The 17376-nt window shown below is 36.0% G+C and overlaps 1 protein-coding gene across 8 annotated transcripts; it reads left to right on the plus strand.

Annotated features, from left to right (window-relative positions):
* Window positions 1-376: 376 nt before the first annotated feature.
* Window positions 377-17038, plus strand: LOC18434653 (Gut esterase (DUF1350)). 8 transcript variants are annotated; one of them, XR_016057964.1, is made up of 11 exons: window positions 377-870; window positions 2436-2505; window positions 7618-7742; window positions 8592-8700; window positions 8783-8846; window positions 8943-8998; window positions 9474-9581; window positions 10948-11105; window positions 14732-14881; window positions 16247-16417; window positions 16557-17038. XR_016057964.1 is itself a non-coding variant. In XM_011625212.3 (10 exons), exons 1-10 carry the CDS (start codon window positions 593-595, stop codon window positions 16788-16790), a joined length of 1365 nt encoding a protein of 454 aa, XP_011623514.3. In that variant the 5' UTR covers window positions 377-592; the 3' UTR covers window positions 16791-17038. The 8 variants fall into 8 exon arrangements, 7 of the variants coding, with proteins under 7 accessions (XP_011623514.3, XP_088726087.1, XP_088726091.1 ...); XM_011625212.3 differs by lacking the exon at window positions 10948-11105; XM_088869961.1 differs by lacking the exon at window positions 10948-11105 and having other exon boundaries at window positions 16331-16417.
* The last annotated feature ends 338 nt before the right edge of the window (window positions 17039-17376 follow it).

Raw genomic sequence — 17376 nt, forward strand, 5'->3', positions numbered from 1 at the left:
GTCAACACTAATAATACTGACCTCCAAGAACGCACAGAAATTTAATTAAACAATTAATGAATGAATACAAATATCCTGTATCGCAATTAGCCATGATTAACTCGACAACAAAGAAGCAGCAGAATGTAGTTCTCAAAAAGCTGAATATTGCTGGGCCTTACAAAAGAGTAGTTTCTAAAAGTGCTTCTGAATCTCCATTTTTTATAAAATAGTTATTTAAAATTTTTGGGAAAAATCACGCCTTTGAGTATTTTGTAGGAAAAATGCTTACTTTGATAATATGTGTTGGCCGAGCTGGTTAGTAGGTTAATCCAAGAAAGAAAGGGGATACGGAAATAGTTTCTTCCCCGAATTATGCTTCGAGTGCGAGAGAGGGAGTCGAGCTGGTTAGTAGGTTAATCCAAGAAAGAAAGAAAGGGGATACGGAACGAGTTTCTTCCCCGAATTTTGCATCGAGTGCAAGAGAGGGAGTGTTCCCGCCCGCCCCCCCCCCCCTCCCCCTCCCCCCCACGCCAAATACCAAGGAAAGAGAAGAACAACACTCAACCCATCTTTTTGTTTCTTCTTCTCTCGGATTGATTGCTTGGCAGCCATGTGTCCCGCTCTCCTTCGTCTTCAGCTTAGCAGTAATCCTCCTTCTACAATCTCTTCTTCTCCTCCTCCCCCTCCCCCTCCCCTCTCTCCTTTTCCTGCAAAATATTGGAAGAAAAATACGCAGCTCCAATTTAAGAAAAAACACGCTTTCATCTCCTGCTCCTCCTCCCCCTCCCCCTCCCCCTCCCCCCAAAATGATAGTAATAATAATAATAATGAATCAAGCGCCACCACCGAACCCGCTGCTGGGATTCAGCTCTACTCCCAGATTGAGAAGTAAGCTATCTCTCTCTCTCTCTCTCTCTTCATTCTTAATTTCCTCTCAAATAAATATCCATTCATTGATAATTGAGGAAAAGACTGAGGTGTGTAGTAGTAATGGTAGTTTTTGTGGCTTCTGATTATGATGACGAGGATAATGATGAAACTGAGATAGGTCTGTGGCCAACTCATGATTCCTGCCAAGTATTCTAACTTTTCTTCCAGGATAATGGATGTATGCTTTTTTGGATGATCTGAAGTTTAAGCTTTGGCTTTCTTGGATTGCTCCAGTTTAAGTAATTGGTAAACTTAGGTTATTGGTTTTGCAGGACTCTGATTCTGGTTTGGACTTCATGTTTAAACCTTTAAAAATCTAATTTAAAATTGTCTAGATTTTATTGACTATTAAAACCTCTGCACACACACATACTGTTTTCATTTTCATCCATTGCTTGAAATGCTACTTACTCAGCTGGCAATATAAAGAGTTGGCTTCGCCCGAGAGTAATCTCTTCCCAATCTAACTTTTATTTTTGAATAAAACTGGGAAAGTGCCAGTAGGATTGCTTAACTGAAGCATAAGATGTGTTGAAATGCAATTATCTTTCACTGATAAAAAAGACAAAAGAAAAGGAAAGATCAGAAAGGCCAACTGTCTTTTGCTATGTCTGCTAGTTTTTTGAGGTTATTGAATTGTTTTCACTCTGAAGTAATTCACATGCCAACATATCTTCAAGATGCTAAATAAATGGGTAAGATTTAGTTGCATCTACCAACACACCTGTTACAGTGAGTCATCCCTCGTAATATCCATCTTGGAGATGGATTTTGGGATCCAAGATCTTCCAAGTCTATCCTGGACACCACAAGATCATGAGTCTGAGAAGAGAAATGAATTTTGAGCCTTAAAAATGATCTGTTTTGTACTTCTTTTTTTTTAGGACCATTCATTTTATTTCTTCAAATGTCTTCATAGCTGCACTTCATTTTATTTCTTCAAATGTCTTCATAGCTGCACAGGTTTTGGAGCTCCAAGTTCATGGATCTGAGGGCAGAAATGGCTTTTAAGTGATTTAGGATGTGTTTCAAGTCTTGAATCCTTTGAAAACCAGGGTAGATGCATGAGTTGGCTGACTCACCAAATACTTTTCCAAAAACAATTGCTAAAGAATCTTCATAAAGCTCTCATGGAACTGAAACTGGATTAAAGTTTATTGGGAAGCATGGAGTACTAACTTGAAGCTTGGGTCCGAATCCACAGATATGGATTGTCCTTCCCATAGCATCTCTTGTTACTAAACAACCTTTTTGGCTCTTTTGCGTTTTTCTTTTCATACCTGGTATATACACATTTTTTTTTCCCCTTTTAGTAGTTCACTGCATGCATTCGTCTAGAACTACGGAGGTTAAAGCTGCATTTAGCTGAAGTTGGTGAAGCTATTATTTTTAGCTTTCTACATGTACAATCAGCATTATAATCATATAAGAAGAATATTTCTGTCCCAATTTTTAATAGAAGTGTTAATTTGAGGTTTAGTTGTCTAAAATTGGATTGTGTTATTTTATTTCTTATTTTGCAGACTAATGACAGACACTGCAAAGCAATCATATGGTGGTTGGGGTACCTCAGGAGATTGGAGTGAAATTGAGGTGTTGTATTTACTTAGCATTAGTGTTACTAAATGTCATGTTTTGCACAGAGGCAAGGCGCATTTTGCTTGAGTATCTTGCTGATGATCACAAGAGAACTGTTACGACTGCTAATATACTTCGATGACTTTCTTCTTTTTGCATTTGCTATTAACTATTAAGACAAATTTGATTGTTAATTCCTTCATGGGTAATGACCAAATGAATAATTTAAGGTTCCTCATTCTGGGTATTATTCAGGATGATAATGGACAATCACCGAGTGAAATGATGTATGATACGTAATATGATTGAACTCTACAAACCATATTGTGGTGCTTTATCTGTTGCCACATTATGTAAGTTTGGGAACCTGTTTTTTATGTTTATCTTAGGGTGGTTAATGTAAAGTGCATGGCCTAGCAATTGTAATTGGTTGTCCATTATGACTGTAATTTATCAGGTCACCTCGTTTAGCAGGTGACAGGAACCTGTTGCTCGCTATAGTATTTCTTGTTTTGAGATTCCTCAAAGTATTCTTTCACTTGGATCTCATGCATTGATGATCTCCTTATCTGGACCTGAAGCCAAACTGGTAACAGGGCCAGCTGGCTTGGTCTGATTTGGATGTTCAGCCCAGATCTGATCGTATTTGAAACATGTATTGGTTTAGGTAAGCTTGTAGATGTATTATATAAATTAGCACCACATTAGAAAGATATCCTGAAAAGATTACCTATGTGTTTAAGTGATGCGTACGCCGCATATTTTTCAGAAGCTTGCAGCAACATGGTGTTGAGTATTCATGAAACCACAATGTTTTCCTCGACAATCCCGTCATGATTTACCCCACTATGCTACTAGTTGTGCTCCAGTTATCACCTTTCACTGGGGCAATTTGCTTGGTAAAAGCCGATACCTGATAAAAGATGGCTTGTGTAGGTTCCCAAACTGCTTGTTGCACACATTACTTTCTTATTGTTCTATACTTGGCTGGGATACTATATGTTGTTTATACTGATTATTAGAAATGCACAGTAGACTGCGATGAATTTTCTTTGTTGGATTTGTTGTTTATCTATCATCTGGGGGAAATGCTAAGATGAGACTCGAAAGCAACATCAATTGGGAGTTACTGCATCTGTAATGTCTTTATTCTATTTCAAGGGTAGTAAGGTACAATCCAAGATTATGTCTAAATCCGTATCATCATATAGTAGTTGATATATTGGAGGGTAAACATGGTGCCTTGTAGATCTTTGACTATCCCCTAGAGCAGTTAAATATCCAAGTAAATAAAGATTATATCTTTGCAATGTGTTTAAAGCTGCTTATTTTTCTCTGAATTCTCAGAGGGGAAACAGTGTCCATGTTTCACTTTTGCAATTGTTAAGTTGCCTTTCTCGTTTCCATTTGCAGTATTGGACTAATAATTTATTCAAAATCAAAATGAAATCATAGAGCTATGATTTGGAAACACTCCAAACAATTCTTGTACCATGCTTCTCAACCAACAAGTTAGAATCAGGCGCTCAAATGAACGTGATCACCTTCTGAATCCCTTGTAATAGTGTCCCCATTGTTTTATTGAGGACTTTGTCTTGTTTGCCAAACTCTGGACTTTTATTTTGCTTTATTATCTGTACTTGTACTAATGTCTTTTTCCCTTGGAGCAGAAGAATAGGATCCTAATCAGTGAGAACGATCTTCTGCATCATCCAAAATATTTGCATATTTTGCTGATTTGAGATATGTTTGTAATTTTTAACTTGCCTTGGGCCTTGGACTTGACCCTGGCCCAAGGCAAGTAACTATGCCGAGTCTGAGTGGACTCGGCTGAGTAGTATACAAATTTTAAAAAATAAAAAATGGTTAAAAATGAAATAAAAATTGTAAAAGTTAAACAGAACCAAAGGAAAAAGTCCAAAAAAACTAAAAATATTACATATAACATGGATATAGAAAAAAATGAATTTATAGTTGGAGATATTTTACAAATAATATATGAAAAAAAGAGGAAAATATAAAAATAAAGGCATTTGTCTAGAAAAACTAAAAAATCATTGTAAAAGAAATCCAAAATTACATGTATAAATTTTATTCATTGACTTCATATTTTTATATGATTTTTATTTTATTCTTTTAAGTGCCCCGACTTGGACCCGAGTACTTCGCTCAACAAGGAGCCGAGTTCAAGTAACCGGGCCGAGTCCGAGTGGACTTGGCCAAGTTTTAAATGAATGGTTTGTAAAGAAGAAAGGTGATGTCTTATTGCCATTTGTTTCAAATAAGCAATTCCTTGTCAAGATAAATGATGTCAATTCCAATAACATAGAAGAAATCAAATAAATAATATGTTGCCTGAAATTAGTGTACACTAAGAAGCCTAGCTTCAATGGCTTTGGAATTCAATCGAATTCATAATAACAATGTTCAGAAATAACAATAACCAACTCTGAATGCGAAACCATAACTCGACTTTTATTTATAGACTTTATTTGGACCCCGATAATCCTGAATCTCATGTGATTAGAATTTAGAACTCCTAACTAAACTTGACCCCAAATATGACACTTTTACCCTTGACAAAATAAAATAATCCTAAAAATAAGCCTAAAATATTACTTCAACTTCTCATAGGCATATTTTTTCTCTTTGATGTTAAAATCACTATTTTGACCCCATTTAGGAAATGACTGCTTAGGCCCTACTGGTTATAAACCAACTTCGTTGGTTTGCTTGAGCAATTGGGGCCTAAAAATGCCTCTAAAGCCTTGAATGATGATCTTCATGATGATCATCCCCCCCCTTTCAAGTACTTTGGATTCAATATTGGTTGGATGATGCAGGACAAAATTATTTATAATTTATAATTTATAATTTTTGTTTAATTTCAAGAGATGTATATTTTAATTTTAGTTTTAACATTTACTTTTAGGGTTTGTAAGTTTTCTAGGGTTTTTTATACTTTTATATTTTATTTATTATACATGGGTACTATCCATGTTATTGTTCATGCATATTGTTCACACATTACTATTGTTCATGCATTAATGTTCACAGGAGTATTTCTAGAATTTAAGTATTGTTTAGGGGTATTTTAGAGTTTTAAAAATGTATTTGGGTCTCAAGTTAATTTTAGGATTTCATAAACTCATTAAAGGTTGGATATTAAATTTCAGGAGGCTTATGTTATTGGAATGAATTTTATTTTATAAAAGAAGAAGGTTCTTCTTTTCGCTTGATTTACAGCCATGTTTTTTCTCCATTATTGCTGATTTTACTTGTTTAAGATTCAGGAAAATGGTGGATTTAATTTCCTACCTTCTCTTCTTGCATCAAATTAGTAGGTTCAAAGATGGTTAGAGATTGCGATGGCTGGTTGTGGAGGTCTTAGCCATAAGGATGCAGTTATGATTGGATTGCGCAAGAAATCCACTACTTGGGGCAGCAAGGATATCTCATTTTCTCATGAATGGAGAGATAGAGAAGCAAGATGTTGACTTGAACCCAAAGGAGCTCAAGCATATAGAGATTTTAGGTGAAGACAGAAATAAGGTGATGAAGGAGGCACAAGCGGGAAGGCTAGAAATGCAACATGTGAGGATTTTGAGAATATGATCAACAATTACAAAAAATGCATGGAGATAGATGATGAAGATGCATCTTATTTTATTGACAAAAAGATCGATGATGAACACATATCTTGTTGAGTGGTTGTGTATCTAGAGATGAAAAAGTTTGAATATTGTTCTAAGGATCGTAACAAGGCTTTAAAGGTTGAAGAAGATCATGGGTTTAATGCAAAATTCATCCTAGTTCGTTTCAAAACTCGAGGACGAGTTTTCTCCAACCAAGGAAGAATGATGTAGGACAAAATTATTCTAATTTTTGTTTAATTTCAAGAGATGTATATTCTAATTTTAGTTTTAGTATTTATTTTTTAGGATTTTAAAGTTTTCTACGGATTCTAAGGTTTTATATTTTATATTTTATTTACTGTTCATGGGTACTATTCATGTACTGTTCATGCATATACTGTTCATGCATTACTATTCATGCCTTGCTGTTCACAGGGATATTTCTGAAATTTTTAGTATTGTTTAGGGGGGTTTTAGAGTCTTGAATGGGTACTAGGGTCTCAAGTTAATTTTAGGGTTCATAAGCTTATAAAAGGTTGGATGTCAAATTTCGGGAGGCTTATGTTATTGGAATAAATTTTATTTGATGAAAAAAGAAAGTTCTTTTGGCTTGATTTATAACCATGTTCTTTCTCCATTATTTTTTATCATACTTGTTAAGGTTCAGGATAATGGTGGATTCAATTTCCCACCTTCCCTTCCTGCATCATGAGAAGACAATACTGACTAAATCGTTACATGAATTTTAAAAAGACTTTGATTTTCTCATGTTGGGTACAATTATGATAAAGTGCATTTTAAACCCTTTTTTTAAAAAAGAAAAGGGAAAAAGACAAATACCCCCCTCCCTCTTACTTATACCCAAATAAACCCTTTGAGTCCATAGAAAGCTGGACCCCCTTTGGTTTTGAAATTTCGGATCCTCTCCCACCTCCCTGCCTTTTCCTCTCCCTTATTTACTATTTCTACCCTCTCCTTTTATAATATGACAAAATCGGATAATATATTAAATGATTAATAGTTAAAATGTTTCGTCTTCCTGATAAAACTCTCTCTCTCTCTCTCTCTCTCTCTCTCTCTCTCTCTCTCTCCCCTCTCCCCACCCCAAAAAAAAGGTTGACTCTCTCTCTAGCCCACCTCCTCTACCTCTCCCACCAAGGAACTCTCTCTTTCTCTCTCTCTATACCCCACCTCCTCTGCCTCGTCTCCACCAACAACCTGGTCTGTCTTTATTTTGGTATGATTAGCAAATTATATTACCTCTAGTAATGTGCGCAATACACGTTGCTAAAGGGTTCATTATGGTTGCATGTCCTACACATCATGTATTTTGCATCATTTCTGATTTTTTAAAAATTCTTTATTGTTTTAATTAGGGAGGACCTTAAACTTTCCCTTCCCAAAGCTAGGGAAAGGGGGTGGGTTGTGTTAGGTAGATAGCCAACATAAAACTCTACCAAAACTTCTCATGAATTCTCATTGTTTTAATTAGGGAGCATGGGTGCTAAAGCCAAGAAGCTCAAGGCCAACATCAATTGTCCACTTTGTTGGTGGTATTTTTGTTGGGGCTGCTCCTCAGATTACATATCGTTTGTTTCTTGAGCGCCTTTCAGAAAAGTGAGTGGTCTTCGCAATCTTATATGGGGTTATTATTTGCTTACTCAATAGTAGTTTGTAGTTATTGATATCTATGTGTGAGTTTATTTATGAGAGTTTTATAAAATGATGTCATAAAGGCTGGGTATGGTTAAACAAATGCTAATGCATCGGATATTATTTCTGTTGGTGGGTGGCTTTGTAAATTTGTACAGGATATTGGAGTATTTTATTATGGAAAACGTTTATACAAGGTTGCAACTTTAAAATGTAGAATAAAAGATGCACCTAAAAAATCCATCGGAAAAGGTTGTTTTAATGTTGAAAAACCCTCTAATTGATCATCTTGACATCGAGATGTATGAATATGAAAAAAAGAAGATTTGAGTCCCAAAAATAGTTTTTCTTGCAACACATTATCTAGACCGTCCATTTTCAAGATTTTCATATGTTTATAGATCTACTTGATTTTAATCATATTTAGAGTTTAAAATTTTATAATTAGATATGAAAATAGATTTTTAGATAATCCTAAGATTTTTTTACACCAAAATTACCTGTTATGATAAAATTTGGAGTTGCACCTTAATTGGATTGCTTAAGGTTGCAACCTTATAGAAACGACACCCTTTTATATTAACATGACTTTTTATTAGGAATCGGGCTTGGGCTTGAGTGCTTAGTAGTTGACTTTAGCAACCCTACATCTCGACTTCGATTCCTACCTCTAAACTATCCAAAAAAAGAATGACTTTTTATTTGCATTTAGTTCATCTGGCCTTTTTAGCTTTCTATGGCATGGTTTCCATATTTGACTAGAAAATTGTAACAATCTCCTTATCTCATTGTTTTCTAAATTTGATGGCTCAGGGGGGTATTGGTGGTCGCAACACCATTTGCCAGTGGATTTGATCACTTCTTTATTGCAGATGATGTGCAATTCAAGTTTGATAGATGCCTACGATTTTTACAAGGAAGTGTGAGTTCCTAGATGTGTGGACCTGTAGAAAACTTATTTATTTGTTGAAATTGCTCATTGTCCACTTGCTTCTATGCTTTAGGTAAATGAGCTTCCAATTTTTGGCGTTGGTCATTCTTTAGGATCAGTAATCCACCTTTTGATAGGTGACCTCTTCTGATATTTATGGTTTTCAATAACAACTTGGCTTTATGCTTTTTATGCATAAAAAATGCTAAATGTAATTTGAGTTTATGCTACAGGATCTAGGTACGCTGTAAACAGGTGTGGAAATGTATTTATGGCATTCAACAATAAGGTACTCTCTTTTATAGCTTTCATACGTCTTGCAAGACAGAGTTCATTTTGGATAAGTTCTATTGACAACATCTGTATGTTAGGCCTTGTGAACCTGTTGCAAGGGAGGCTTTATATTATATTGAGCCTTTTTATCTGCCTTGCAAGGAAATTGTCAATCTCTTAATTAGCATTTCAAGAGAATTAAAGTATGCTAACATGAATATTAAGTCTTATCCTAATCACTCTAAAATTCCATTGATGTGAATGTTATTGTTTGGCATATGCCTTCACTTGCTAATGTATTCTCCTCCTTTACTTATGGTATACTATTGCATGATTTTGAAGGCAGTGCAGCCTTTAATGCTTTGGGAAGTGATTGTTCTCTTTGTTATTCTTGTTTATCTCGGAAGCGGTTGTATCTTCATTTTGCCCATTCATTACTTAAAATATTAAACTTACGAAATTAAAGATTGGCAATGCCCCGAATTTTTCAGGAAGCAAGCCTCGCCATCCCAATGTTTTCTCCAGTGATTGTTCCAATGGCCCAAAGTTTTGGTCCGGTGCTTTCTCAGCTCACATCTTCTCCTACTGTTCGATATGGAGTGAGCCTCTGATGCTATCATTGTCATTTGCAAGACATGTTTCTTACCATATCTAAGTTGTTATGAGAATACTCACATAGGTGATAGCCATTTTTTTGTCCTTGGCATACATTGCATATCATCAACTCAGTTGATGTACAATTTTCTGGATGAAAAATGAATGTGAAAATCTCCAGAATTTATTGAAGCCTAGTTTCCACATGCTGCCATCCTGCTCAAGCTAAATGATGAACTCTTTATTTGCCAAGTACTTGGATTTGTGATCATGTGTATAGGTCACAAAATAATGTGAACTCTACAAATGGATTATAAGGAATGCACTAAATTATATATATATATATATATGGAAAATTCTTCCCAACGCCTATAGGCGAAAATGAATAGTGATTTTGCCTACCCTCATAACGCTCCAAAGTTCATCGCACGGTCACGATTGTCCGATAGTGTTTTATTTTTTATTTTTTTACAAATCGGAATGATTTGAAATTTTTAGTGTGTGTATATCTTAGTAATGCACATTTATTAAAAATACAAAAAAAAATAAAATTGTCCAAAAGACCCCCGAAACTTTTCTGGGGTATTTTGGTCAATTGTTTTCATGTGAAATATTTTTTTGATATTTTTTGTAGATTTGCCTATTTTTTATAAACACATGCTCCAAATTCAGGTCATTCCGATTTGTAGAAAAAAAATAAAAAATGAAACACTACCAAACAATCATAACCGTGCGATGAACTTTGGACGGTGATGAGGGTAGGCGAAATCGCTGTTCATTTTTGCCTATAGGCATGTCGTAGTATCTTCCTATATATATATATAAGAAGAGGTTGTTTTGATGTTCAAATATTTTCAAATTGATCATCTCGACATCAAGAAGCATGGACATGAAAAAAAAATGGATTTCAAGTTTTGGAAATAGTGTATTTTGTAACACATTTTTGGATCGTCAATCTTCAAGATTTTCAAGTTTTCATAGAACTGTCAATCTACACAATTTTTGAAGCTGTAAACTATATAAATAAATATAAAAACATATTTTAAGGCTATCACAAAGATTTCCAATTTTGAAACAACTTTTTTTGATACTATTTGAAGGTAGGCTCTAATTTGATTGTTTAGAGCCTAGGCTCTATACAAACCGCACCCATATATATATATATATGGTATAATCTAAAATTCACAACCATTCAAAATATATAATCGTTAATATTATAATGAGTTGTAAAAGATGGATTTACTAACAATGCGAAGTTATCTTTTGTGGTATCTTGATATATAGGGTTGGGTTGTGTTAAGTAGGCAGCCAACGTAAAATTTTGCCACAACTTATCATGAATCCTTAACCTACAGTATCTGCTTATGCTAGGGCATTCCCCCAGAAGCAACGCATTGTATCGGAACCCGGGTACAATGAGAAATGACCAAGGGGCAGCTAGGGCGTTCCCTAGAAGTGACGCGCTGCAGCGCTACCCAGTTGCGGTGAAAAATATGCAAGGGTTCCCACGACATCCTGGACGAGCTCAGGTAAAGAAACTAGTCCAAGAGACTAGGATTCGTCTAGCCACATGGAATGTAGAAACGCTTACAGGTGTAAAGAAACTAGTGGATACAATGAGACAAATGAAAGTAAACATATCCTGTCCGTAGGAAACTGAATAGAAAGGAGAAAAAGCTAAAGAAATAGATGGGTATACATAAAAATAAACAAAGGATAATAATAGAAATGGCGTAGACATAATAGTAGACAAAGTTTTAAAAGATAAAGTAGTTAATATCAAAAGAATAGGTGATAGGCTCTCATTAATTAATTAATGTAATTAGTGCTTATGCACCACAAGTAGAATTAGATGATAGAATTAAGAGACAAGTTTGGGAGGACATAGATAGAATAGTCCAAGACATACCAAATGGAGAGGGGTCCTTTTTAGGAGGGGACTTAAATGGTCATGTAGGGAAGGATAGTAGAGGATATGAAGGGGTATATGTGGGACATGGGTTTGGAAAAAGAAATGAGATGGGTGAGACTATTCTAAATTTTGCTATGCCTACGACCTAGCAATAGCAAACACTTACTTTAAAAAGTGAGATGAACATTTAATAACCTATAAAAGTGGATCATGTAAAAGCCAGATAGATCTTCGTAGCTAAGAAGGTAGATCGACCATCATGTAAAGACTGCAAGGTTATCCCAAGAGAGAGTTTGACTACCCAACAGAGGCTTGTGGTTGTGGACGTCTGTATAAAGACATGGAAGAAAAGGGTTGAAAGTAATGGGGGTCCAAGAACTAGGCGACAGAATTTAAAAACTGAGAAAATAAACTTATTTGGGGATAAATTAGTTGAAAAAGGGAATTGAGCTTTGAACATGTTGTCACTGTAATATGGAATGAGATGACTAACTGTATTAAGAAAATGGTAAAAGAAGTTTTAGGAGAATCTAGAAGGAAAAGAAACTCCGATAAAGAAAGTGGCGAGTGATGAGGTTCAAAAGGCCATTAGCGAAAAACGAGCATGTTATAAAACTTGACAGTGTAATAGAAACAATCAAAACTCAGAAGAATATAAAAATGCCAAGAAAAACGCTAAACAAATAGTAAGTAAAGCTAAACTTAAAGCATATAATAATCTATACAATAAACTGGGAACAAGAGAAGGTGAAAAAGATATCTTCAAATTAGCAAAAATAAGAGAGAAAAAGTGTAGGGATCTAAACCATATTAAATGCATTAAGAGTGAGGATCAAATGGTCTTGGTAAAGATGATGAGGTCAACGAAAGGTGGAGAGTTTATTTTAAAAAATTATTAAATCATGAATACAATGGGAACATAGTGGTAGAAGGAACTGGTGGTACAAATGAGGGCGAAAATCATAGATACATTCATAGGATTAGGATGTCAGAAGTGAAAAAAGCTTTGAAAAGGATGAAGATAGGAAAGGTTTTTAGGACTAGATGATATCCCGATAAAGGTTTGGAAGTGCATGGGGGGATTGGCATTGACTGGCTGACGAAGCTCTTGAACAAGGTGTTGAGAACAAAGATAATGCCAGACGAATGGAAGAAAAGTATTGTGGTACTTATTTACAAGAACAAAGGAGACATACAAAATTGTGCGAACTATCAAGGAATCAAGCTTATGAGCCGTTCTATGAAGCTCTAGAAGAGAGTGATTGAGTAACGACTAAGGCATTAAACGACTGTATCTGAAAGCCAATTTGGTTTTATGTCAAGAAGGTCAACAATTGAGGCTGTTGTCCTACTTAGGCAACTGATTGAGAAGTTTAGGGCGAAAGGAAAAGACCTCCACATGGTCTTTATTGATCTAGAGAAAGTTTATGATAAAGTACCTTGAGATTTGATTTGGCAGGTGTTAGAAAATAAAGGAGTCACTAGACACTACATCGACTTGGTGAGAGATATGTATGATGGAGCGTTAACTAGTGTATAAACAACTAGTGGAGTGACGAGTGAGTTTTCAGTGACAATAGGCCTATATCAAAGGTCAGCATTGAGCTCAAACCTCTTTGTCTTAATTATGGGCAACTTAACTAGGCACCTACAAGATGAGGTACCATGGTGCTTGTTGTTTGCAGATGACATAGTTTTGATCGATGAGACCCGAAACGGTGCCAACACAAAGTTATAATTCGAAGGGATGCTCTAGAATCTAAAGGTTTTAAGATTAGTCGGACTAAGACAGAGTATATGGAATATAAGTTTAGTAATAACATGACTTGAGACAAGGAAGTAGTTAAGATTGACGGCCAGGAAGTGCAAAAAAGATCGCTTTTTCGATATCTTGGGTCGATAATCCTGGAAAATGGAGAGATTGAGGAAGATATTGCACACAGGATTAGAGCTGAGTGGGCGAAGTGGAGATGTGCAACTGGAATTTTATGTGATCGCCGCATACTAATGAAGCTGAAAGGCAAGTTCTGTAGGACAACTGTGAAACTAGCTTTTCTATATGGGGTTGAATGTTGCGTGAACAAAAAATAATATATCCATAGAATGAATGTAGCGGAGATGAGGATGTTGATATGGATGAGTGGTAAGACAAGAAGGGATAGAATTCGAAATGAATCCATTCGAGAGAATTTAGGTGTGGCATGTGATCGCCGCATACCAATGAACTTGAAGGGCAAGTTCTATACGACAGTTGTGAGACCTGCTTTGCTTTATGTGGTTGAATATTAGGTGGACAAAAACAATATACCCATAAAATGAGTGTAGCGGAGATGAGGATGTTGAGATGGATGAGTGGCAAGACAAGAAGGGATAGAATTTGAAATAAATCCATTTGGGAGAATTTAGATGTGGCACCAATATGCGACAAGATGAGAGAGAGTAGACTTAGGTGGGCTGGCCATGTGTGGTGCCGACCAAGTACAACATCTGTTAGGAGGTGTGAGTCAGTTCAAGTGGAAGGACTTAAAAGGGATAGGGGTAAGCCCAAAAGGACATAATTGGAAATAATTCGGAAAGATACGGGGACTTATGGCCTCACTGAAGGTATGGCCTTTAATAGAGCAGAATGGCGGACTAAGATTCATGTAGCCGATCCTCAATTAATTGTGAAAAAGCTATGATGATGATATATATATGTATATATATATATATATATATATATATATATATATAGAGAGAGAGAGAGAGAGAGAGAGAGAGCATATTCTATAGACATACTGAATGTCTTCTATAAGTCTCCACCTCTTTCAAGAGCATTATGTAAAGAAACATGCATATGTTAATGGTTTCTCTCCAAAAATTTGGGGCTTCCTCTCTCTCTCTCTTCCTGTAATCAATATGGGATTTCAGGAATTAAATTGTGTAGATTCTAAAAAATTAGGCATTTTAGATTGTTCAATTCAGGCTTTTCAGCAGATCATTAGTTAAACTCATACAAAACTGCATATGTGTGTGTTTTTTGTTTTGTTTGAAAGCAAGAGTTTGAGGCAGTAAATAGATTGGATAGATATTTTTCTGTTACAAATTACACTGTTGAGTGCAGAACCTCAATGCTGCTCTTATCAAATAGAGTGCAGTGACATCTTTTTTTGCTGGTTCAGCTGCATGTTTGTGATTGGACAGAGCAAAATATGCCATTGGCTCTCTAGAATTGTTTGTTTTCATTCCTAAACAAATTTGCAGGCAGAGATGGCTATGAAGCAGTTGGAGAGCTTGAGTCCACCAATTCTCAAACAAGTACTTCCACTAGTTGAGCAACTGCCTCCTTTGTACATGGATTTGGTAAAGGGCCGGGAAGAATTCATTCCAAAACCAGACGAAACTCGTCGACTGGTATGCGGGATTCCCATTCAAACTTCAAAGTAACATCCATTTAACTTTCTTTTGCACACCAAGGCATGTTAAGCTTTATGATGCTAATAACTACATTCTGTGTAATGTTAATCATTCTTCCAGTATTTTCATTCTCCTCTTTCTTTATCTTCAAAAAAGAAAGAACGAGGTACAAGAAATTCTGAAATAGTAAAAACATACCTTTTGGGGGCTGCAAAGAATTTCCTAGAAAAATGTGATAAAAATACAATTTTAATGACTTCATGAAACTCCTTTACCGAAGTCAGTGTGACATGCACAAAGCCCCATGAGGTACTAGAGAGGAAATAGGAAACTGTGCAAGTTGAGAAACCAACAACCACATGAGAATCGTGTGGGTTGCATGGGAAGATAGACCAGTCCGTGGTGATCTACGGTCCAAATAGCAACATGCTTGAGTTGCTGAACACTATACCCAACTGAATTGGTGATTATGAAATGCCAAACAGATTTTTTGCAGTACTATTTCATATTGTCACATATTGGTCTAGTCCACTGTGATCATAGAAATTTTTGTGATCATGGTAAATTTCCTGTTTTTGTTTTTCAATTCAGTCTTATGATTTCTAAGTTGCTCCCTGTTTTTCCACATTTTTCATGATATCTATTTCCGTTGAAGTTTTTTATTGTTCATAGTTCAGTTAGGATTCTTTAGTCAGAGGTAATGAAATTCTTTTTGACATTTGTCTTATGCTTATGTGCCTCTGAATGGATGGCCATAGAAGCATTTGCAGTTAGGGCTCGATAAAATGGATAGAGAATTACTTGATAGTTTCTGATCATTGCCTTTCTTTATTTGATACATCTTTTAAATTGTAAAGAACTCCACTAATCTGAAGAGATTTCTGAAAAACCGTGGGGTTCATGGTGAATAATATCATTTATGATTTTGACTAATGCATTTTGAAAAAACGATTCTCATATAATAAGTGTGATGATATTATATAAGAAGCCAGTGTAGAATGTAGATCAATAAAAGGTATTGATCTCATTGTATTTGCCTACTCTGGGAAGCGGTGAGACTTTATCAAAATGTGGTTCATTAATTGTTAAATGGAATCAAGACTAGGATTGAGACACAAATCTTGTTTTGAAGTGTGTTAATGGGGCTAAGGATTTTCCTTGCTCCGTAAATCAATAACAGTCATTCTCTTCTTTACGTACCGGAACCCATGACTCCCATATACCCAGTGGGACATTACTGTATGCGCCCTGCTGTGAAGGCACAGGTCACGAAGAGTTACAATATGGAATGGTCTAACTTGTAACCATGCATTTATACCATCTAAAACCATCCATTTTGAGAATTTCTTTTAATTGGGGCAGATAAAATCTTATTACGGCATCTCTCGAAATTTGCTTGTGAAGTTCAAAGACGACAATATTGACGAGACTCCAGTACTGGCTCAGGTTTTAAGTTCTGAGTCTGCCATTAGTTCTGGTCTGGATATGTCCATACGAACATTACCAGGAGACCACGGCTTGCCTTTGCAACAGGTATTATTCGTAGAACTGAAATGAATTGAAGTAGAGATCAAATATAAGAAACAGAAATTAAAATGGGAGTTGAGAACATTGAAGCTCATGTCACTGATATGAATCGTGCATTTCTTGATTATATCTTAATTTTGTGTAGGTGTTTCCAGAGGTTCCTCCGGCAATGGCTGATGCCGTAAACAAGGGCGGTGAGCTCCTTGCAAATTTGGCAGTAGGGACACCTTGGGAGACTGTAGCTAGAGAGGTTGGGACTTCACTAGGTGCAGAGTCACAGGTCCTTCGCACCCAGAATGTGAAGGATGTGGACCAACTCGTCGATGTCATAGCATCATGGATGCAGTTGCATTCTGGCCCGAGGCTCCTGACACCATAGAACCACAAAACATTTGAGGAAGAGAGGGACATTATCACCCTATCTTCATCTGTATCCATTTGTATGTAACTGTTTTTTAATAGAATGAATTCCATAAGACCGACCGCGAGCTACAGGAACGAAATAATCACAGCTTTATGAAATCGAAGTGTACAGTGGTGTGTTGTGCTGTGTGTAGAGATGTAATTATTCCTATCTAGATATGTAATTCTTCCAAATGTAATAGAAGTGAAGACTTTAGAAATAAATGTGGTAGTCCAATAGCATGAATTTCGCTAGTACCAACTTTGATAAGCTACTATTGTTGTCATCTGCTCGAAGTTCACATTCATTGCACAGAAGACAAGAAATAGAGACACACCAACAATTCCATTGGGCCGCATTGAAGCTCAATTCATTTGTTATTATTTGTTGCCTAATATTGTACTGAGGAATTCAAAGCTGGTTGAAATTTATGCATGGTTAATGGTGTTTGATTCCCCTAGAAGATGATTTTGCAATGGGAAGCCTCGAAGGTGATCTCTTGGAGCCCATGAGCATAAGCCCCGAATAAGGTCTAATCATCCCATGTTACAAATTCTGAACT

This window comes from Amborella trichopoda, chromosome 6 (assembly GCF_054954075.1).
Source record: "Amborella trichopoda isolate Santa Cruz 75 chromosome 6, AtrichopodaSantaCruz75HAP2 v2.0, whole genome shotgun sequence".
NCBI lineage: Eukaryota > Viridiplantae > Streptophyta > Magnoliopsida > Amborellales > Amborellaceae > Amborella > Amborella trichopoda.